Consider the following 24159-nt stretch of genomic DNA (forward strand, 5'->3'; position numbering starts at 1 on the left):
TCAATTCGTAAATGGTGTATTTCTTCGGCTTCATCCTAAAATCAGCCCAATAATCCCACTGTATGTTTTCAACAATCTCATGTATGTTCATGCTATCAACCACACTCCTAGGCTGATGACTCCCAAATGTATGCCTCTTATTGGGCTTTTTTGTTGAGCTTTAGAGTCCTACAAATTTGTGAATCTTCCCCTGGCAGATCCAATTCATTCTACTGTAAACTGACCTTATCCCTTTCCTCTCTAAATATTTCTTAGCAACCTCCTTTATGATGAGTTATATACATCATCCTCTTATTAATTGTGAATTTACAATTACATACTATACACTTATAAATTATCCTTGAATCTTCCTTCACCTTAGTCACTAAATTCTGTTAATCCTACCTCCTTTATGTCTTTAATATCGTATTTTTTCACCCCATTCCTATTATTAGTACCTTAGGACACAGTTTCATCACTTCTTGGTTGGAGTGCTACAAAGACCTCTTATGCTGTTTTTCCCCTTTCTGCCTTTGCTTAAATTTTTTTTTGTCTGTCAGTAGACAGACATCCTTTGCTTTCTGCCAACCCCATTTTACCTAGATGTTTATCACTTGTTATTCTGTAATCTCCATACATATTTCCTTCTTTGGGAAGTTTAGCCTTTTCTTTCTTTTTTTTTTTTTTTTTATCTCCAGCGCTTTCTCAGTGTTCCATTCATGCCTCTGGCATTACACTTTCTGCACTGTACTATAATTATCTAGTTTAATGCCTGTGTTCCCACTGAGCTAAGAGATATTTAAGGGGAAGAACCATGTTTTATTTATCTTTGTGTCTCCAGTGCCTAACATAGCACATAGCACAGAGACCATCAATTAAACATATTTGTTATAGATGTCATAATCTTATTCACACTTGTCCATGACATTAATTGGTATGCATTTAAAAATATTTATAAGTCCCGAAGTAAATATGTTTTCTATGTTGAATGCATTAAGAAATTAGAATATCTATGATGGAAATATATTTACTTTCTAAAATTAAGAGTTGCTGAACTTCATGCCAACTATATAAATGAGGAATCCCCTTCCATTTTAATCTATTCATTTATATGAATAAGACTTCTATAAAATAACAAAATTATAGCAATCTAATCTATCTTGTTTATTTGCTTTTTAGCCACGCCACTCAATTCCTTGAAATCTTCCCATGCAATATATAGAAAGTCATTGTGATCTATCATCAACAAACCTTTTTAATGATCTAGCATTTGACAAATTAAGTTCTCCTATCTTTTGTTCATTATATTTTAACATGAAATGATATGACTTATAAAGGATTGTAGCAACACCAGTGTTTCCATAGTCCCTTTGGTGCTTCAGAGAATATCTGCACTAAGAACCACACGTGGTAAGATTTTTCATGCACAAAAGAGATGCCCTTATTTTATAAAGTAAAAGAAGCTAATTGTACAAGGGCTGAGGAAAATAAGAGACACCAGGGTCATGTTTTCAGGCACATCATTTTTAGGAAAGATTACTTATAGAAACTAAGAATATGGAAATTTACTTCCTATTAAGCTACCTGTACTGGTTTGTCCCTGGAAAGTCTTCTGATACCTCAGGTATTACTTTGAAAGCTGCTGTTTAAAAGTATGCTACCCCAAAAATGAAGTAAATGATACAGCACCCCGCTGTCTAACTTGTAGTGCTATTTATTTTTTCTTAGTTTTTTGTACTTTTAAGTTTGATATACTTCTTATTTCCTATATAAAGTTTTCTATGGTCTTCTTACTTCCGCTTTTCCCCTTTAAACTGGGAGAATATAATTTATCAGTCACATTAACTCACTCGTAACAGTTGCTTCTGTACTGAGCAGAACATAGCTCTCATTTATCTATTTCACACTGAAACATCTTTTGGCCATATCTGTGTTCTCATAAATTTTAAGGACACATTAATTGCAGAAAGTTATAAAAGTAGTAAGGTACATAAGAAATGGAGGAGACTTTGCTCTATTTTTAGTTTTTGAATAGAATCCATATACACATTTAGGCAATCATGTGCTCTCTCTGGCTGTAATTTCTTCTCTAAAAATTATGTATGTACTAAAACTTTGACACCTAGTTTTAATGGGGAAGCCCTTGGAACATGAAATTGACCAACTCTGAAGCCCTAGTGCCACCCCTGGAAATCTCTGTGGAATAATCATATGAACTCAGAAACTTTCCATGTTTCTTATTGGATTCTTTTTTAATGTGATGGTCTGTCCATAATCATCATCACAACGAAGAATCTGAGAAACATTCTTTTAGTTTTGGTCTCCCCTTAGGAAGAAAGACAATTAACCTTGCTAATCTTAGAAGTCTCATTGTCATGGATGGAGGTATTCATTGGCAATACTTACTATTATCTAAAATATACTTAGATTCATAAAAATGTTTAATAAAACTATATAATAATAATTACTTTTCTGGAGCCCTGTCGTAACATTATTAGCCCATTTCAATGGTGTCATTTTGCTTTATAGCAGTTAGTAAGCCTGACAAAGTTTTAATATAATGAATCTTGTTGGCTAACCTAAATTGAGTACCTTTCCTTCTTACAATGTTATCTTCCCTGGGCTTTCTTTCATGGCACCACATTCTCTCACTGTTTTTCCTATCTTTCTGCCTCCTCCCCAAAATCTCATGGTTGTCCATCCTCCTCCCCCTGCTTAGTAAGTGCTTCTCAAAACCTAGTCAGAATGACTAAATACTTCCTGAATAAAATAAAAATCTAGTTGCAGTAAATATCTTTATAGTTTTTCTGCCTAAAACTTATACATTCATAAGTTAACTTCCTTATGCCTGAATTTTTACTTTGTAAAAGGACCCAGGGGAACTTTATCATTAAATAAATGCATGCTCTTACACACAAATGAAAACAATCATATTGATTGTTTATGAAGAACAATATACGATTGATTGGTTGTTGTGTAATAAATTCTTAAAATGTTAAAACAAAGTACAGTTGGAAGTGATCTTTCCATTAATACACTTGTACTCCTTACTTCACAGGTATGGAAGCAAGTCTCAAAAATTTAACTGGAAGCAAGCACACAAACCCATAGTAAAAGCAGCACCAACTTTAGACTAATTCTAATGTTTTTTTACTGTGAGGTTTGATAGCATAATAACTCTTAAAGATTTTATCCACTCTCTCTATACAATAAATTTGTATAATGCCTTTTTCTTTGCTTTACCCTATTTTGACATAATTGCTTATCTGGGTTCAGACCCGGCATTACCCCTTAGGAATACAAAGACAGAACACTAGGTTTGTGAATTTACAATAAAGGAATATAAGATAAATTGTAAGAGGGATAAGAATTGATCATTCTCTTTTTTAAGTAAAAATACTGAAATTAATGTTTTTAAAATAAAATCCCATAAGTAATTGAATCATTAAATAAATTAATTGCAGAAATTATAGGATATGAAAACAGCTTTGTTATTTTTCCTACCACTACCTTAAAATCTTTTATTTTTTTCTCTTCTCCATCTCTTGGAAACTACTTAGTCAGATACTTTATTTTTCTGAACAATTTAATTATTTCAGAAATAATTCTAGCTCAGCAATGATGGGATAGTCTTTACTGGATTAACCCAACAAAAAATAACAATTGTAAATTCTGGATATATTTTTGTAAAAATTTAAAGCTCTGGAGGTTAACCAAAGTCAGGTAGAAACTGTAGGCTATTCAATCATTAAACAATACTAACAGCATGGAGTGAGATCCACTTTTAAATGGCTTATTCATGGAGGGCCTTTCTCTGTTTAGGTGACAAGGGGTAGCTAGAACACAAGGAGAAAGTCAGTTAGAAGAAAGAGTTTGAGGCAGCCAGGGTAGCTAGAATAGGGTAATCACAAAAAGAAGACAGAGATGTCGAAATTATAACAGATAAGGACTTTAAGCAGCCATTATAATCAAATATGATTAAAGACTTATAAGAGAAGATGGTTATAATGACTACAAAGATGGGGAATCTCAACAGAAATGGAAATTATTCCTTAATAATTGAAACTCTAGAACTAAAAATAAGCTATCTAGAATAAAAATGTTACTGAATGGACCTAACAGAAAATTGGAAGGATAGAATCCATAAACCTGAAAACAGATCAAGATAAATTATCCCATCTAAAGGTTAGAGAGTAAAAATCTATAATAATAAAAACATAATATGCTAATTAGACTGGACATCCTTCTGGACATCCTTCCGGACAACCTTTCGGACGAAGCCGGGGCTGTAAGGGAAGCCCGGGTCCTGGGTGTCTGCTGGTGGCTGGATAGAAGCCCGGGCCCTGGGTGCCGGAGGGAAGCCTGGATCCCAGGTGCCAGAGGGAAGCCGGTGCTGGCAGCTGAGGGAAGGAAGACCTACTCTTGCATGAATTTTGTGCATTGGGCCTCTAGTATTTTAATAAAATAAAGAGAACTCTGCGAATTAGAGACATTACAAGGTCTAAATTAAATATTCTGTGTGCCTCAACTTGAGAGAAGAAAGGAAAGGCAGTAGAAAAAAATTTGTAGAAATAATTGTCAACATTTATTAAACTTTGTAAAATACATACCAGAAGCTCACTGAGCTCCTAGCAGGATTAAATACAAAGAAAACCACATTTAGACACATTATAGTTAAACATCAAAAGTACAAAGAGGTCATACATTTACACTAAAATACTACTAGGCCATAACAAATAAGGAAATCTTACCCTTTGCTACAGAATAGATGGATCTACAGAGAATTGTGCTAAGTGAATAAACCAATCAGAGAAAGACAAGTACCATATGATTTCACTCATATGTGGAATCTAACGAACAAAATAAACTAGCAATCAAAATACAGACAGACTCATAGATGGAGAGCAGGCTGACAGCTGTGAGAAGAGGTGCTGAATAGGAAGGAGGATTGAGCAAAAATAAAAATAAAAAAGAGGAAAAACTTATGGATACAGACAGCAATGTGGTGGTTGCCAGTACAAGAGGTATGAGCTGGGATAGGATACAGGGGGAATAAATGGTGATGGATGGAGATTTGACTTGGTTTCTTGCATACTTAATACAGTGTACAGATGATGTGTTGTAGAATTGTGCACCTGACCTGTATAATTTTTTAAACAATGTTATCTCAATAAATTCAATAAAAAGAAAAATTAAGGATTTAAAAAAACTGAAAAGAGAATTTTTAAAAAGGCAAACCCCACACTAAACAAACAAAACAACAACAAAAAGAAACAAAAGTATAAATAATGGTCAACTTCTCATCATAAACAATATTTGGCAAAAGACAATAAAATGTCATCTTTAACCCTTTGCACTCGGATGTCGAGTGTGACTCGACATGGTTAGCAGTAGAATAAAAGAATCGAAAAAAGCAAGAGAGTGCAAAGGGTTAAAGTGATGAATATCTATAATAATAAAAGTGTAATATGCTAATTAGACCGACGTCCTTCCGGAAGCCCTTCCAGACAACCTTCCAGACGAAGCTGTGGCTGCGAGGGAAGCTTGGGTCCTGGGTGCTGGCAGCCAGAGGGAAGCCCAGGTCCCAGGTGCCAGAGGGAAGCTGGTACCGGCTGCGGGAGAAAGGAAGGCCTACTCTTGCACACATTTCATGCATTGGGCCTCTAGTCTATACTAATAAAAGGGTAATATGCTAATTAGACCTTCCAGGAAACCTTCCGGACATCCTTCCGGACAAAGCTATGGTGGCGGGGCCGAGGCTGAGGCAGTTAGGGGCGATCAGGCCAGCAGGGGAGGGCAGTTGGAGGCAAGCAGGCTGGCAGGGGAGGGCAGTTAAGGGCAAGCAGGCTGGCAGGAGGGCAGTCGGGGGTGATCAGGCCTGAAGGAGGGGCAGTTGGGGGCAAGCAGGCCAGCAGGCAGAGTGGTTAGAGGTGATCAGGCAGGCAGGCAGGTGAGTGGTTAGGAGCCAGTGGTCCCAGATTGTGAGAGGGATTTCAGACATCCCCCGAGGGGTCACAGATTGGAGAGGGTGCAGGCCGGGCTGAGGGACACCCCCCGCCCCGTGCATGAATTTCATGCACCGGGCCACTAGTGTGTGTGTGTGCGTGTGTGTGTATGTATGTGTGTATGTATATATATATATATATAAAAGCCTAAGCAACCAGAACAATCAAACGACCGGACGACCGGAACTACTGGAATGGCCAGAACAACTGGTTACTATGATGTGCACTGACCACCAGGGGGAAGACGCTCAACATAGGAGCTGCCCCCTGGTGGTCAGTGTGCTCCCACAGCCAACCTCCCCTGGCTGGACAACCTCCCGCAGTCCTTCCCTCCCAGCTGGTAGGCCTCTTCACCCAATCTGGGCCGGCCCCCGGGCCTGGACGGGGAACTGGGTGGTGGGTGGCAGAGGACACAGCCTTTTTCCCAGGGTGGCTGAGGGCTGGCTTCCTACTCTGGGCCGGCGGCCAAACTCCCGTGCCCCACCTCTCCCCCCAGCCTGCAGGCCCATTGCCCTGCCACCTGCCTGCCATGGTGGCTGTGCAGTGGCAGTGGCAAGGGAAGGAGGAGGGGGGAGGTGGAGAACCGCACAGCGGCGGGTCGCCAACAATGGTGGCATCAGCGTCCGGTGTCTGTTCCTTCTGCACCTGGTCCAGCAACCATCACCTCCTCTCTGGCCCGGCCCTGATTAGCCTGTTCCCAATCAGCCCTGATGCTGGCCAGGCCTAGGGTCCCCACCCATGCTCAGATTTTATGCACCAGGCCTCTAGTATTAAAATAACAAAACAAAACAAACAACATCAACAAATGTTTATGCCCTGGCTCAGTTATTGGGCATCATCTCATGCACTGAAGGGTTGGTTACCAGTTAATTCTGGTTAGAGTGCATACTAAGGTCCTGGGCTCAGTTCTAGGAAGGAGTGTTCAGGGGCAGCAGATGGATGTTTTCTCTCTCTCTCTCACTCTCTTTTACTCTCTCTCTCAAAATCAATAAAAAAAATCTTTTAAAAAAATTAAAAAAACTTTCATGTGTTGTAATATATATTAACTAGACTTATTGTGGTGATCATTTTTCATTTTTCAATTTATACATATAGGAAATCATTATGTTATACACCTGAAACTAATATAATCTTATATGTCAATTATATCTCAATTTTTATAAATTCGTTATTGCATAAAAACTATTGAATGTTAAATTTATTTTGATTTTTAAAATAAAAGGTTGCCCTTATTTTAAAATTGCCAGCCTTGATTTTACAAATAATAGGATTTTATCCATAAGTTCCCCTTAGACAATTTAAAATTATGAAGAAAATTATATTTTGATTACAAGTGACTATCTTATGAAACTCTCAGTGCTCTGGTTAAACGTTAATCAAAACCAACATTGTCCCTATTTGAAACCACAATGACAAAAAGTACCTAGAGAAAAAGACCTGTCAACTCAGAGTTTAATGTATTCTACTAATACTATTCAAAAACAAAGGTACACAAAGACATTTTAAGGTAAACAAAAGCTGAGAGTAGATGCCACTTGTAGGGCTGCACTTCAAGTTATTGTGAAGGAAGTTCTTCAGGTTGAAATAAATCATACTGGGTAGGAACTCACATGTGTAGAAAGGCATAAAGAGCCCCACAACTAGCAGATGAGTGGCCAGGTACTGGAAACTGTCTTTAGTTCCCTATTTGTACCTTTGAAAGACAAATTATTGTTTAAATAAAAGACTATGGCATTTTACTGTGGAGTTCATAAAATATAAATATATGGCAGCAATAGCACAAAGGATAAGGTGGGTGTAAATTTACTTACATTGCTGTAAGTTTATTACTTTTTAAATCTGAACTGGTATAATATATCTTGATAGAATGTGGTAAGTTAAGAATGCATATTATGTTTTAACCACAGACAAATAAAACTACAAAGAAATACAGTCAAAACGCCAAAAGAGAAAATAAAATCAAACACTAAGAACATTCAATTAGCCCAAAGGAAAGGAAGAAAAGAAGGAACATAGGAAGAAAATATGACACATATAAATCAAATAGTAAATCAGAGACCTAAACCTGACTATTTAACAATTAAACAGGAAGACATCCTACCTAATAAAAAGGTAATATGCAAATTGACCGCACCATAGACACACCCACAAGCCACACCCACCAGCCAATCAGAACAAGTATGCAAATTAACCCAACCAAGATTGCTACAGCCACAGAGAGCAAGGTTTCCCAGGTAACAGAGCAAGCCAAGCTTTCTTCCAGCTGTTGCAGGCCTAAGCCTCCACTCAAGCTACAAAGTTTCAATTATAGAAGGTAAACAAATTCAAACAGAAATGGCGGCAGAACGGAGCTTGAGAGAGCAAGCCAGGGTTGCTGGTGGCAACAGGGGAAGCAAAGCTTTCCGTACACCCTGTCCAGGCCCAGCCTCTGCTTAAAGATACAAAGTTTCAATTATAGAAGGTGAATTAACTGCCACAGAAATGGCTGCAGGCCGCGAGGGAGCAGCAGACTTGGCTCCGCTCCAGGCTACAAAGTTTCAATTGTAGAAGGAAAATAAATTCCAGATACCAGGGCCTCCGCTTGGGTTGCCAGGGGGCATGGCTAGCCTGCAAACCACCACAGACCCCTCGCTCAGGCCGCTCCACGCCCCAAGGGAACCCCCACCCTGATCTGGGACACCCTTCAGGGCAAACCAGCTGGCCCCCACTCCTGCACCAGGCCTCTATCCTATCTAATAAAAGAGTAATATGCAGATTGACCATCACTCCAATACACAATATGGTTTCCCCCATGTGGTCAAAGATCCTGCCCCCATGTGGACACAAGATGGCCACCACAAGATGGCCAGCAGGAGAGGGCAGTTGGGAGGCACCCGGCCTGCAAGAGAGGGCAGTTGAGAGGGACAAGGCCTGCAAGGGAGGGCAGTTGAGAGGGACCAGGCTTGCAAGGGAGGGCAGTTGCAGGTGATCAGCCCTGCAGGAGAGGGCAGTTAGGGGTGACCAGGCCGGCAGAGGAGGGAAGTTGGGGGCAAACAGGCTGGCAGCAGAGTGGTTAGGGGTGATCAGGCTGGCAGGCAGAAGCGGTTAGGGGCAATCAGGAAGGCAGGCAGGCAAGCAGTTGGGAGCCAGCAGTCCTGGATTGTGAGAGGGATGTCCGACTGCCTGTTTAAACGGGCAGTCAGACATCCCTCCAGGGGTCCCAGATTGGAGAGGGTACAGGCTGGGCTGAGGGACAACCCCCCCTCCGTGCACGAATTTTGTGCACCAGGCTTCTAGTAATAATTATAAATTTGTATGAATTAATAAAAGAACTTAAAAATAAAACAAACCTACAGAAATATAGATTAAGTCAGAGAAGTTTGTGTTTTCTTCCAGGATTTTTATGGTTTCTTAACTTACATTTATCCTTTGAGACAACATGTAGGGACCTGGAGAGTATTATGTTAAGCGAAATAAGCCAATCAGAGAAAAACAAAAAACAGACTGATGAATCATTGAGGGTAGGCAGGGGTGGGCCTCTATCCTATCTAATAAAAGAGTAATATGCAGATTGACCAAAGAATTTATATGCATATACGCATAACCAATGGACACAGACAATAGTGTGGTGAAGGCCTGGGGCAGGAGGAGGCTGGTGGAGGGAGCGGGCTAGAATGGATCAATGGGGAAAAAAAGGGGTATATCTGTATAATTTTCAACAATAAAGATACTTTTAAAATGTTTAAAAATAAAAAGACAGAAATTTAAACACCGCTCTAATAATTGAAAGGCCAAGGACAAAAATATCAGTAAAAATAGATTTACCTTATTTATATATTTATATCCTAAATGTAAAAATGATTAGTTCTTAAGTGATCAGAATTTTATCTACTTTTTACAGATAACACTGTGTTTTTTAAAAAAAACAATGGCATGAATTATGTTTGTAAATTTTATTGTGACTTCATCATGTACCATATACTGACAGAATGTTTGAAGTATAAATTGGGCAAAGGTAATTCTTTGTTCTAGATACATTTCTATAATCTATATATATAAAAGCCTAAGCAACCATTATGACTGAATGACCAGAATGTCTAGAACGGCCAGTTGACCAGTTGCTATGACATGCACTGACCATCAGGGGGCAGATGCTCAATGCAGGAGCTGCCCCCTGGTGGTCAGTGTGCCCCCACAGCCAACCTCCCTCAACTCCTCCCCCCGGCCAGACAACCTCCTGCAGTCCCTCCCCCTGGCCGGCAGGCCCCCCCCGACTGGTCAGCCAACCTCCTGGAGTTTCTCTGATAGGCCTTGATCACAGCCAGGCCGAGGAACCCCACCCATGCACAATTTCGTGCACCAGGCCTCTAAGAGGAAATACTCTGAAAATCTAGCTTTATTTTGTCATTAATTTTTCTTTCAACAAAGATCATAAAATAGTATTGGCTAAGACTTTGGCATTCAACACCACAACTAATACTTTGCTTTGCATTTATTTTATATTAAATTAGCTTCTGGGGGTCATAGTTCAACCTTTAGATACATCATAAATAAATAACAAAGTAAATGCTTACCTTAAAGACTAGTTCTCCTACCAAGCCATTCCATGTCCCATCTTCCTGTGGGCTGCCATATTTATGATCCGGTGCAACATAAATATCATAGTTAAATCCCAGGTAGTTAGATAAGGCATCCAAAACATCAATGGAGAAGCCCTGGTATTTCTTGGGCTTACCCAGGACATTTTCAGAGACCATTACAAAAGGTTCTTCCTGCAGGGAAATAAGAGATATCCAGATGTCATTCTATATTGCTCCTTAAAAAGCAAAGATTAATTCTTCTAAGAGTTTTGCTTATAGTCTAAAAATTGCTTTTGCACTTTGAGATAATTAACTTAGAAATATAACTGTGTGTTATTAATGTAAGTTGTGTGTTGTTAGTGTAGCATATCACTAAACAATGTTTAATTACATTACCCAATTTCTTGTCAGCTCTCATTTAATTATAGACATACCACTTAACAATAGGCATATGTTCTGAGACATATGTCCTTGACCGATTTTGTCATTGTTCAAACATCATAAACTATACCTACACAAACCTAGATGTTATAGCCTATTATATATCTAGGCTATATGGTACAAGCCTCTATGGTATGTTACTGTACAAAACAACACAAAATTAAATCAAGCACAGGAAAAGAATGATACAATCAACACACTTGGTAAATACAAAATGTATGAGGCTGCTGCAGGTATAACGTGGCATACTCTTTTACAGAAAGCATATTTTATATAAGCATATGGAGTACACTATAAAACAATAATAAGTGTATTATAGTAAGTGCATAAACAAGTAACATAGTTATTTATTATCGTTATCAAGTATTATGTACTGTACATAGTTGTATGTGCTATACTCTTATATAACTGTCAGTGAAGCTTTGGAACCTGTAATAGAAAATAAATTTGTTCCTTTTCTAAGGCAACAATACTGAGCTCGGTTTAATCATTTTTATCTGTGCACCTATTTCAAAGTTTATTCATTCATTGACTCATCTGTTTAAGATGCATTGAGCAGCTACTCAACATAGTGAGAGATATGGTAAAAACTCATGAGTACCACTTTCAAAATAATTTTAACGCAGTATTGGGAAAAGTCATGTACTCAAAAAATATAAAGCAAAACAAAAGCAATGTACAACATAACTGGGACAAACAAAACACCAGAGAAAGAAAATAGACTCTAAAAGAAAAAGAAAATCATCATTTTGGGATTACCCACTTTGTACTATTTTAACAGATAAGAAAAATTAGAAACAAAAGTTTCAACTCAAGGTCACACAACACGTTACAGAAGAGGAAGGCATCATAATTACTTACTTCAACTTTATCTCCTGTGACCTCGAATTTTTCAACCTATGAATTAAAATCTAGGATAAGGATAACATAATTTGTCTCAAATTTTAATGCAATTTAAGTTGACATGAGACTGGTAGAGACTCCAGATGCATGACAGAAAATAAAACACAATCCTCTATGGAAGAAAGTATCTTCAGTTTAGATCATACTTTATTCCTTTAAAATTTCAGGGGTGGGGAAACTTTTTCCTTCCAAGGGCCATTTGAATATTTATAACATCGTTTTGGGCCCTACAAAATTATTAACTTACAAATTAGCCTGCTATACGCGGTCAAACTTTTAATTAACTCATCTTTAATGCCGTGGCAGGGCCAGACCAAGTGATTTTGTGGGCCTTATATGGCCCTTGGGCCAGACATTCCCCACTCCTGCTTTAAATAGTTGTTTGAACAATGTTCAAAGCAAAAGTCCAAGATATCATATAAAAGGAGATTACATTTCATATAGAGAACCAGCAGAAATAATATCGAACAGAAATAGATCTTTGAGAACTCAGACACTAAATTTTCAGATGCATATTATAAACATGCTTATTATGTTTAAAGGGGATTTTTTTAATTGACAGGAAATTGGACTATAGGATATGTCACTGCAGAATTTAAAAAGAACTAAATAGAAATTTAAGAATTAGAAAAGATCATGGTCAAAGTTAACAACTTAATGACTGAGTTTATCAGCAGATTAGAAATAGCTGGAGAAAGAATTAGTGACCTGTTATAGTTCAGAGTTAAAACCTGGGGTACAAGGGAATAAACAAATAGAAAATCCCAAAGAAAGAGCAAAGAGATGAGAAGCAGAATGAAGAGGTAGTCTGATAATTAAGGATACAGAGAGAAACATACACAAGGAAACATAGCTACCGTGGTAATGACAATATTCTATTTTTATTCTGGACAGTGATTAGGTGGACTTTACTTATTATTCAATGATAAATGGTTTAAGCTTTTTTTTTTTTCTGTATGGCTGTTATATTGCAACTAGAGGCCTGGTGCATGGGATTTGTGCACTGGTCGGGGGTGTGGCCTGCGGAGATCAGCCTGCTGTGGTAGCGCTGCTCATTCCAGTCAGCTGAGTGGCTGTGGACCCGCCCTCTGTGTGGCTGCTCCCTGGTCCAGTATCTTCTGTGGAGCCAGAGCACTTGCCTCTCCAGGGGACCTGGTCAGGGCCGGGCCCAGGGACAATAGCACTGAGAGGTGGCGGAGTAGGCCCCAGTCCTGCAGTGGCCATGAACCCACCTCCCAGCCTCTGAGATCAGCTCTGCAAGCCCAGTGGTGGCATTGTATGGCCTGTGGGCATTGGAGGAGGTGCAGGGAATGAGGAGGAGGAGGAGCCTGGGGAGAGGAAGTGACAATTGCAGCCCAGGTTCACAGTGGGAGCAGCAGCTCATCCTGGTCAGCTGGGCGGTGCTCCCATTGCGATAGCACACTGACCACCAAGGGGCAGCTCCTGCATTGAGCGTCTGCTCCCTGGTGGTCAGTGAGCATCATAGCGACTGGTCAACCAGTCATTGTGGTCCTTCTGCCATTTGGTTGCTGGGCTTTTATTATATAGGATATAAACAAAAATAAATAAAAAAGGATCCTAAGTGGGAATGGATAGTGGAGGGCATTGAAGCCATATGAAAGTTTCTGTTCTATATGGCAGGAAACTGGAGCACTATGAAAGGGACATAGCATAATTTAGAAAGTAATTTTGAGAGCTGAATTGCAGCAGAATCAAGGACTAGGGGGCCTTTGCAACCACACAGTTGACAGGAGATTATATTCAACATGTATTTTCAAAGTGTATGTAGATGGCTTTGAGTCTTCCATTATAGGGACAAAGAGAGGAAAAGAAAATAATAAAAGAAAATAAAATTCATTTTCTGGCAATTAATTTCAAATAATAATAATAAGACTGAGTCTAAGCTGGTGAAAACCTGCCTGCTATTAAATGAAAACAAGTGGCATATTTCGATTTGCTTATCATTTGGATGACAAATTCTCTAAGCACAATCCTCAGCAACTGGAATAAATGAAGCTTTCACAGAATGCCTGTAGTTTATCAATCTAAGTGCATTAGCATGAGGATCCATAGACCTGCTTGTAGAAAAGAGTGTTTCAGTGGTTGATAATTTTCATATTATCATAGATTTATTCACATCACTTGTTGGGTTATTAGATAATAACTTCATAATTCAGAATTTGTACTCAGTCATTTAAAAAATCTCATGCTAATTGCTTAGTGATTTACAACACCATTTGCAACTTTCAGATTTTGTAGTTAGTTCTCATATTTTAATAACCATGTAATACTAGAGGCCCAGTGCACAAAATTCATGCATGGGTAGGGTCCCTAGTGGCCGCTGGCTACCAGCCAGGGCCTTCCTTCATTCCATGCCAGCCCTTGGTGTTCAGCACACGTCATAGCGAGTGATCGAACTCCCGGTCTCCTGGTCGAACTCTTGAGGGGACACTTTGCACATTAGGTTTTCATATATATGGATTGCTTGCTAGTGAGAGAGCTTGAAAAAAAGCACCTTAAGTTTTTGATATGTACAGGAGACAAGCTCTAGTGCCAAAGATTTGCTGAAAGCTGTTAAAAGGTTTTAATATGCATGGTTTTACAGAATGCCAGATAGCTAAAACCAGGAATGAGTCACTGGAAATTCCTTATAATTCTGCTCATACACACAACTCAAAGACATTAAAAAAGAATGAGAATATTTCTTAATAGCCTATTTAAAAATTTCCCTCCCATAAAACATGTTCCTGAGTGAAGCAAACAATAGTTGTCTTTATGCAGAGTATGTTAACTTATATTTTGCTTAGAGATGACACATTCCATTCCGATGCATGTGAAATTAATGATCACCATTCTCTGGAAAAAACTTGTTACTTTTTACAGACCACATATGAATATTAGAAATTTCTTCAAATTTAAAAAGGTGAAAAGTATAAAATTTTTTATTAAAAAGATATCAAGGCAACAAGATAGGGAAACAAATGAGGAAAATCTGGAGAGGAATAAAGAGTTTAGTTGTTGTAAAGGAAAAGAATATCTGAGTTGCATGGAGAGAAGAAAAGCAAATTACAGGGATATGCAACGAACTACCATATATAAACATAGAAATACCAGACTTTCAGTTTACTTTCTGAATATGAGTGTTGGATAATATTTTTTATTTGTTTGTTTAGTCCAAGTCTTCATTACTTTGCTAAATTTAACACCTAAATGAGTCTTATAAGTGCATAGCCACATGTAAGAGTCAATCCTATTCCATAAGTATTATAGACACAGAGTATTTTGTAAGGGAAGATATCTCAAGAAAAACTATCAAGAATATGTTTTAAGATAGAGCATATTATAGCTGTAAGAAGTTATTGACTGTACTAAATGTCAGAAGTCTACAAACTATTTAATTGAAGAACATGGTAACATTTGACTTCAGAATGATGATGTGAAGTTTACAGACCCTCTGGTTTATGAAATCATCTTCCTGTTACAGTACTGTCAAGAATAATAATAAATGTCAGTGTTGGCTTATAAGACTTATTCTCTGTTAGGATATAAAAATGTTTAATATAAACTAAAGCTAACTAAATATTAGAATATAGTAAAAAGCCATATAAAATTAAACTTGGAATATTTAGGACTAGTGGTATTTCTATCCAAAATAATATTCCTTACAGAAAAGTAGCAGAACTTCAGATATTTATTCAGTCATTCAAAAGTGTTATTGTCAGGCACATACTATGAATACGGTAGTGAACAAAGCAAAGAATAAACAGATATCTCTATCATTCTAGACCAAGCATGTCAAACTCACGGTCCATGGGCCAAATGTGGCCCACAACAAATATTTTTGAAGCCCAGCCAAGATAACGGTATGTAAAAAACATTTCAATAAAAATTTCATAACTTAATTTTTACAATATCCTGTTATATATAACTAGAGGCCTGGTGCACGGATTCATGCACTGGTGGGGTCCCTCGGCCTGGCCTATGCCCTCTCGCAATCCGGGACCTCTCAAGGGATGTCAGACTGTCGGTTTTGGCCCAATCCCCGTAGGCCAGGCCGAGGGACCCCACTGGTGCATGGATTTGTGCACTGGGCCTCTAGTATGCATATAAAATCTTTGGTTAATTTCTTCCAACCCTTCCCCCCTCCCCGCTTCCCTCTGAGATCCATCAATCTGTTCCATGTTTCCATGCCTATGCATTGAGCATCTGCCCCTGGTGGTCAATGTGTGTTATAGCTATCAGTTGAACGGTTGAACAGTCGAATGGTTGCTTAGGCTTTTATATATATAGATTATTAATAACGAACTACAATGTTCACTAAAGACTGATTACTAAAACCATGTTGCATTCATTTCCCTTACATGCCTTACATGCAGGTGCACCATTTCTCTCCATTAATACTAGAAGCGAATATTTTAGCAGCCAACTGCCACGTCATTAATCTTGGACTGACTTATTTGGTGTGCAAAACAGGAAATATTTTGCTTTTGGAGAACAAGAAAAATAGGTTTATTTGTGTCACGCTTATTAATTTGTACAGTTATTCAGTGTCTGGTAAGTTAATGTTCAAGAAAAAATATTGAATTTTATTAAAATGTTCTATTATTTTATGTTAATGATTAATCATTTATTTCATCATCCCTTTGTACTCAGCATGTCTCTATCGAAATAAATTGAAGCTTTTGTTTTTCTGCAGTCCACATAAACTTAAACCTTGTTTATTTGGCTCGTGTTAGCCTTTGAGTTTGACATGCTTGTTCTAGACCTACAATATAATGGGAGTGATGGACAATATACAAAATTGTGTGTGTGTGTGTGTGTGTGTGTGTGTGTGTGTTACACCTGATGCTGATAAGTACTGTGGAGAAAAACTAAACAAATAATAAGAACAAAGAGCATGTGAGACAGGGTTGCACCTTTAATTAGGAAAAGGTTCCATAAGAAAAGCATTCTAGACTGAAGAAAGAGTAAGTGAAAATGTGTCAGGTAGGAGTTTCTCTGATATTCTTAAGAGTGAGAAGGGATAGTACTATGGCAGGAACTGAGTGAGCTAGGGTCATATAGGAAATGTTTGAGAGGTATAGGAGTATTTCTGGTGGAGCTTTAAGCCCTTGTGATGACTTTAACTGTTTTTTCAACTGAGATGGACAAACTTATGAGCTGTGAGCAGAGGGGGAATATCATCCTATATAATAAAAGGCTAATATGCAAATTTCCCCTCAACTGGGAGTTTGACCGGATTTCAACCGGAAATTTGACCAGGGAGCAGGGCCCACAGGCCAACAACCCACGGCCCCTCCCGTCTGCTGGCCTGGCCCAATCGGCCCTGATTGGGGCCGGCCGGCTGGAACCCAACCATGCACAAATTTGTGCACTGGGCCTCTAGTCTGATATATTTATCAGTTTACTACACAATTGACTATTGACAACTGACTGGAAGGGGCAAGAACAGAAACTAGGAAATCAATTAAAATTCCTTTGCAATGAATAAGAAGTTGAGCTGATCATTACTTGGTAATAAGATGGATTTGATGAGAAGTCAAATGTTTTGAAAGTAGAGGCAAACAATGAGGGAGAACTATTTATTTCTGTTTTCTTAACACACTTTTGGGAAATACAAATTAAAATGAGTTATTTATTATGAATCAGATTGGCAAGGGCAAAAAAGAATGTTAATGTTTACCAGCAAGTATGTAAAGAAGTAGATTTTCATTGCAACTTCTCTTGTGCAAACTGGAAAACAAACTCAATGCCCAATAATTAGGGGTTGCATTTATTTTAAAAATGTGTCTGTATGATACGACTACTACACAGCACATTCAGTTGTCAACCTCAGTGTCTCAATGCTCTGATATATGATCATCTGCTCAAAATTGGGCCACTACTCTCATTCATGAGGGCTCCATCCTCATGAATTACTTACTCTCCAAGGTCTCTCCACCAAATACCATCGCATTGGGAACTAGGCTTTAACATATGGATTTTGAGGGAACACTAATATTTAGTCCATAACAGTGTACATGTTTATAATTTGAAAAATAATGACAGCAATAATAATAACAATAAACATTCATATAGGACTAATTATGGGCTGGGCACTTTCTGGTAATTTCTGTATTTTTATGCCTAATAGTCCTATGAGTTTAGAACCATAATTATCTTCATTTTTATGGATAAGATACCTTAGTTTTGTTTAACTAGTAAGTGACAGGCACTAAAATATTAATAAGCTGTTGATATAAGAATTATGGGTGATTGTGTTGCTAATTTTTATTTTCTACATTTTCTAAGTTTTTGCCATTAAATATGTAATAATTGTTTCAACACTTGTTAGCTAAATGAGTGAAGCATGAGGGAGGATGGAAATAAAAATTTATTTATAATTTTCATGAAAGTAAATGCAGTCACTCGGGGGTAAAGTATAGAAAGAGTCAGGATGAAATTCCGGAAAAGGAGACTCCAGTGAAGGAGGCAGAAGGAATAGAGGGCAGGAGAGAATGAGAGGAAGACACTGTTGGAAGAAGATGCAAGAGAAAACAGGATTTCAAGAAGAAGTAACTATGCTGTAAACTTGAAACTAATATAATACTGAATGTCAACTGAAAATTTAAAAATTATAAATTTATTTAAAAAGTAAGTTGTGGTAGATTCCAGTGCAGTGAGAAGTCCAGAGAGATAAGGCCTTAAAGAGTCCATTTCATTTAAATAGGAGATCATGAAGACCTTTTGAAAAGCAGTTTCTTTGGCAAAGTGAAAATAGAAATCAATTGAAGCCAGTGGTTTGAAGACAAAAGATAAATAATGAAGGGAAGACAGAACTGAAATCTGAGACACTTGAATGAGAAAAAAAAAAAAAAAAAGTAGAATAAAAGAGATTCATGGACAAAGAATGTTTTTTTTTTACCCAGAGCATATTTTCAGGCTAAGAAGGGGGGAGGGGGGAGAAAAATAACAACAAAAAATTTACATTATGCCTGACATCATCCTTATCACTTTACATTCATCACCTCATTTAGTCTTGAAATACTCTGGTTTTATTTTTGTCATTTTATAAATGAGACAACTGAGATTCTGGGTTATAATAGATAATATGCCTGAGCTTACAAGGCAGTAAGAAAGATTGAAATTTGAATCCAGTGTTATCTGATGCTAACCATTAATTTAGATGGCCTTCATCAGCATTCTGGGATGTGTGGAGGAGGTACAGAAACTGCATGGTAGATAAACGAGAAAGAGCTTGAGCCACGGTGTTTTAATACGTAGTGATATCAAAATCAAGCTCCCTCGTTCTCCACTCTATATTCTCAATCCCATTCATTTCTAGAGTAGAGCTATTTATACTTTGTTCTTCAGCTAAATCGTACTTCAACTTTAGCCAGCATATTGATGGGATTGTTATCGGTGGGGTGCCCTTTGTGTCCCCACCTGTTACTGGTGAAATTGGAGTTCTTGGGGTGCCATTGGAAAAATAATTCCTGAGGCCCTCATGGGAGGACGGGATTTTGTGGAAAGCTTTACTGATGATGTAAAATTAAGTGGGCTCGCTTCCAAGGGCCTATCCCCCTCAGGCTCGCCATGGAAAAAGTCCAATCTTGTCTTTAGCAGGTCTAGGATTAAAGACACTGCCCAGAGACTGCACTCCATATTAAAGCACATGCTCCCAGTCCACCATCTGGCTGGCTTAGCTTGTGTTCCCAGCTGCAGTCCATTGTGTGTAGGGTCTGCATGGCCACGGGCCATGAAGCTGCTTAAGGACACCTTGCAGGCTAGCACACAGGTGAGTGCAGGTCATGGAGCAAGAGACAGTCAGAGAGCAAGGGGTAAGCAAAAGAGAGAGAATTCTTTGTTTGGGAATTACAACCAAGAATTTAACCAATTAACCCTTCAGGATTTTGTGTACTTGAATTGGCTTTACCCCCTTAGCCAATTATCTTTTTCCAGGGTTAGACTGATAGACAATCACCTTCCTTATGTCTTCGCAACTTCACTGTACATGTGCCCATCTTCCCCTTTGCTTTCTTCCTATAATTAATATTAATAACTACCTAATTTTGATGATAATGGGATCATAGTTTTGGTATAAACATTACTTTAAAGTAAAAAACATTTGAAATCTTATCTGAGTGTCCCTTATTTGATTGAAGGAGAGCCTCCTGAAGATATAGCTGCCATTAACCCTACTCCCAAGGGAGTTTCCTGCAAAGTCCAAGAAGGAGACAGACTTCTCATTCCCATTATTACAAAAAAAACCCCACAAAATAAAAAACAAAAAACAAAAACACACAACAACAACAAAACCAACAATAGATCCTTCCATACTTTCTTATAAATGCCAAAGTTACTCCCACCACTATTTTTTTGTTTAAGTTGGTATGTAAACCTTTATCTCTGGGTAGTCAGCAAGATATTCATTACTGAGTGACTTGTAAATAAACCTTGGCTTTTCTCCTGTTCATCTATTTCCAGTTAATTCATAGGCCCCCCAATCAATCAGACCTAAGAAGGTAAAAAATAGTTCTCTCCCAAAAGTCTCAAGCCTTTTTCTTGAACAAAGATACTCACTTTTCTAAAAGGAGATCTGGAGAGAACAGGCACACAATACTTTCACTAACCCCACTCTATACCCTTTGTAGAAAGTACACTATTTCTGCTACTGGCTTGCCTGATCTAAGGTTTTAAGAATAAGGTGACAGGTTTTCTATTTCTAGTGAGCTGAATGCTTTCTGAAGGATATACCTTTTTCTTTTGATTTTATTACGAAGCACAGTAGGAAACTTAAAAGAAAAGATCTCCTGCATAGAAGGCAGAAATATAAGAGTAGAAAGCAGAAAAGTGCTGATTTTAAAAGCAAGAAACAAATCTGTGGGGATTTACAGATGGTAGAGCGTTCTAAACTTAAAGGTACAAAGACAATATTCTGTGTTTCAAAAATTAAGAAGCATATAAAAATTACTAGAAGTGTCATTAAAATTAATAAGGTACATAAAAATGACTTCTGTGCCAGTCTTATCAGGACTGTGGATATGTACTAGTGTTTAATTAATTATAGGGACACATATTAAGGAGTTAGAGGAAGGTTCCCACCATTTACTAGAAAATGTAATGATAACCCGAAACTTTTTCCCCCTTTGCTATATTTTATTGCATAATAAATTGGAATGCTTAGTCTAAAACAAGCCCTGACATTTACCCCTATGAGATCCTTCATGAAATGGAGCAAATGTCACTTAGGAGTGACAAAAAATAAGCATTGGCCATCTATTTAGTCTTGCATTCCTCAGCAGATACTCTAGGAGTGTTCCCAAATGGAACATCACATTACACTGAAATGCTTCTAGGTTCTTGGGGCTGATGACTAAAGGTCATTCTTAAAATTTTGAAAGGACTCATAAAACAAAGGTGAGATATTTTTCAAACTCTTTGTTCTTGATGGGTGATCCTTTTTTATTCTCATTGACTTAAAAAAATTTAAAAAAGACCTTGCTTTCAAATGCTAATTGGTTGCTTCTTTCTTCCCCAGTAGTCTTCAGACCATTCAGCCTCAATACTTCATTTTCTTGAGTGCTTTATTGACCATGGTCTTGGAGATTACATTTGGCTCAGAACAACATAGCAGCTTGTTATTTCTAATTGAACTGCAGAGTACATTACCCTACATAAGAATCGATGGAAAAAAGTCAGTCTGAACATTTCATTATCCCATTTCAAAAATCATGCCACTAGCCAAGGTGAAAAGTAAAGAAGAAAAAATAAAAATTTCTTCACATTTACCAAATGAAAAATAAACCCCCAAAATGTGAAGTTCATTTCCTCATGCTAACTTCATCTAGAAAACCTGAAATTCTTTGCTAAAAGATTTTAAACATGCAAGAATCACAAATTCATTTTCCAGCATGATGACCTTTTTGTTTTCAGGTTAAACTAATTGGCACACAATTTACATGGAGAGGCTGTGAAATGACACCTAAACCCTCAACCTATTTGAATTTCTACTGATCATTAAAAACCCAAGGGGGGTATATTCTGAAAGAGTATGCATTTACTTCCTTTCCTGGATCAACTTTCCCATTTCAGGGACCTCCATGCAGAATGGTGGTTCTCTCCTTGACTGCCTCTGACTTCCTCATAGGGAGCTGAATTTTAATAGCTGTTCATGTTCTAGAAACTGGAAGATGAGTAAACTGTTCTTTTTGGAGGTATCTCTTCTCATTTCAGGCTACCCAAGAGTCCCATTGAATGCTATGGATGGTGATTTGATAAAGTGTACCCTATTGGTCAAAACCTGTGACTGTGCCTTTGAAAGAATCCAAATCCCACTTGAGGCTTAGCTTCCTCATTGGAAGGCTGCCATCTGACTCCACAGCTCCTGGAGAGAAACTGGGAAAGCATTCAAGGCTTTTTCAAAATTGATTTCTTTGTAAACTGAAATCTAATTATTATATTTCAAACATTGTTTTTGCCTATTGATTGGGAAGATTTCTAAGACAACTACTGTGACTTTTTTCTTTTTTGCCTTGGTTTGCCCAATGCTAATGTATGTCAGCTATAGAACAGCAAGGTATCATGTTCTTGGTGGTCAGGAGTGGCGGATGGATATGCATCTTCCTAATGAAAGCTGGATCTTTTGAGAGGTCTGGGCAATGTTTAAAAGTGAAATAGTAAAATTGAGGAAGTATCCTACTTTATATAAATTTGCTCACCTAAATATACCTTAATTACTACTACATAATTCAAAGATAAATATATGTTTGTCATATAGCCATTTAAATTCTTGGTACAATAAGATCCCCCCAAATGAAACCTCTAGTCTCTACTTCATATGAGAGCTCTGGGAAGTGATCAGCTTCCTGTCACTCTTTGCCCTGCTTTGCAGAGTTTCTCTGTCTGTATGTATAATCTAGTAGTCAGCCAAGACCCCTAAGCAAATTTCTGTAAGTATATTCCCAGATAGCTCCCTCTTTTCCAGAACATATACCAAAAATGCAAGCCACTTTGGCCTTCCCAAAATTTGATCTCTAATTTCTCAACTCTGTAAGGTTGACAAAATGTTTTGGACCCATATTCCTGTGCCTGCAGTATGGAAATGACTAGCAATAAGAAATCTCAGGTGATTATTGGGATCATTTAGTTGTTTCCAAATACTTAGGAATCAAAGTCCTTTTTTACCTGTTGACCCATATCTGAAAGGGTATCTCCCCTTCTGCCCCCATATTTTGCTTGGTTTTCTAGTTGTTTATTGCAGAAATTTGATCCAGTCCTTGTTATTCTCTCTGGCTGGCAGGGAGTCAGACAAACAAGGATACAATGCTTATTTCTGTCACACATTTAACTTGAAGAAGATATTGAACTGACTCCAGGACTCAGACATATCACAGAATGCAAATAATAATAATCTTGAGGGCTCCACGAAGATTGGAGATACTAAAACACCAAGAATAAGATTTACTAGTTAGTGTGCCCTAAATGTTAGCTGGTGAGATATCTATAAGTTTTAATGGTTATTAATCTATATATATAAAAGCCTAAGTGACCATTACGACCAAATGACCAGAATGACCGGAACGACTGGTCAACTGGTCGCTATGACATGCACTGACCACCTGGGGGCAGATGCTCAATGCAGGAGCTGCCCCTGGTGATCAGTGCGCTCCCACAGCGAAAGTGTCACTCAGCTGACAGACCTGTCCCAGTGGCCCACCAGCCGGGCAGCAGCCACTCACTCCCTCAGTAGTCCTGCAGGTCCAATCTCCAGAGAACAGGCCAGGCACCGATGGATCAGCACCACCAGCACGATCCAACAGCGCCACCAGGCCTCCTGGAAGCTGGCCTCGGGCAACACAGCCACTTCCCCTCCCTAGATGCTCTGCAAGGAAGAAAAGATATAAAAGTGGCCACCAGGTGGCTCCCAACAACCGGTGCAAACATCAGCAGGATGGATCTGGATCCTAGGCCGGCAAGGGCATCCCCCTGTCCATCCAGAGGGCCAATTGCGTCCTGCCCCCTGCACTCCCCCGCCACTCGGGACCCCACCTTTGCAAGAATTTGTGCACCGGGCCTCTAGTTTACTAATATTTTCCTTTGTAACTAAAAAGTAACATCTGTATCAGAAGCGTCTCTCTTGTTTTTATATTTATACTCATGTTCATTAATGAGGAATTGTAAAACTGATTTTGTGGTGTTGTAACTATGCTAAAACTACTACATTAACAAAAGATGACTTAAAACTTTAAGGTCACCTTAACATTTGGGTTCCTTTCATGTGTAGTGGTATA

At 38.3% G+C, this 24159-nt stretch overlaps 1 protein-coding gene across 1 annotated transcript in view; it reads right to left on the minus strand.

Moving 5' to 3' along the window:
• The window catches only part of GRID2 (glutamate ionotropic receptor delta type subunit 2), a 1386076-nt gene that overhangs the window by 328138 nt on the left and 1033779 nt on the right, over positions 1–24159 (minus strand). Inside the window, exon 10 of the mRNA XM_008143549.3 lies at positions 10538–10735. Coding sequence (XP_008141771.1) covers positions 10538–10735 — 198 coding nt within the window. The remainder of the gene's footprint in view (positions 1–10537; positions 10736–24159) is intronic.

Source organism: Eptesicus fuscus, chromosome 2, assembly GCF_027574615.1.
Source record: "Eptesicus fuscus isolate TK198812 chromosome 2, DD_ASM_mEF_20220401, whole genome shotgun sequence".
In the NCBI taxonomy this organism is placed as follows: Eukaryota; Metazoa; Chordata; class Mammalia; order Chiroptera; family Vespertilionidae; genus Eptesicus; species Eptesicus fuscus.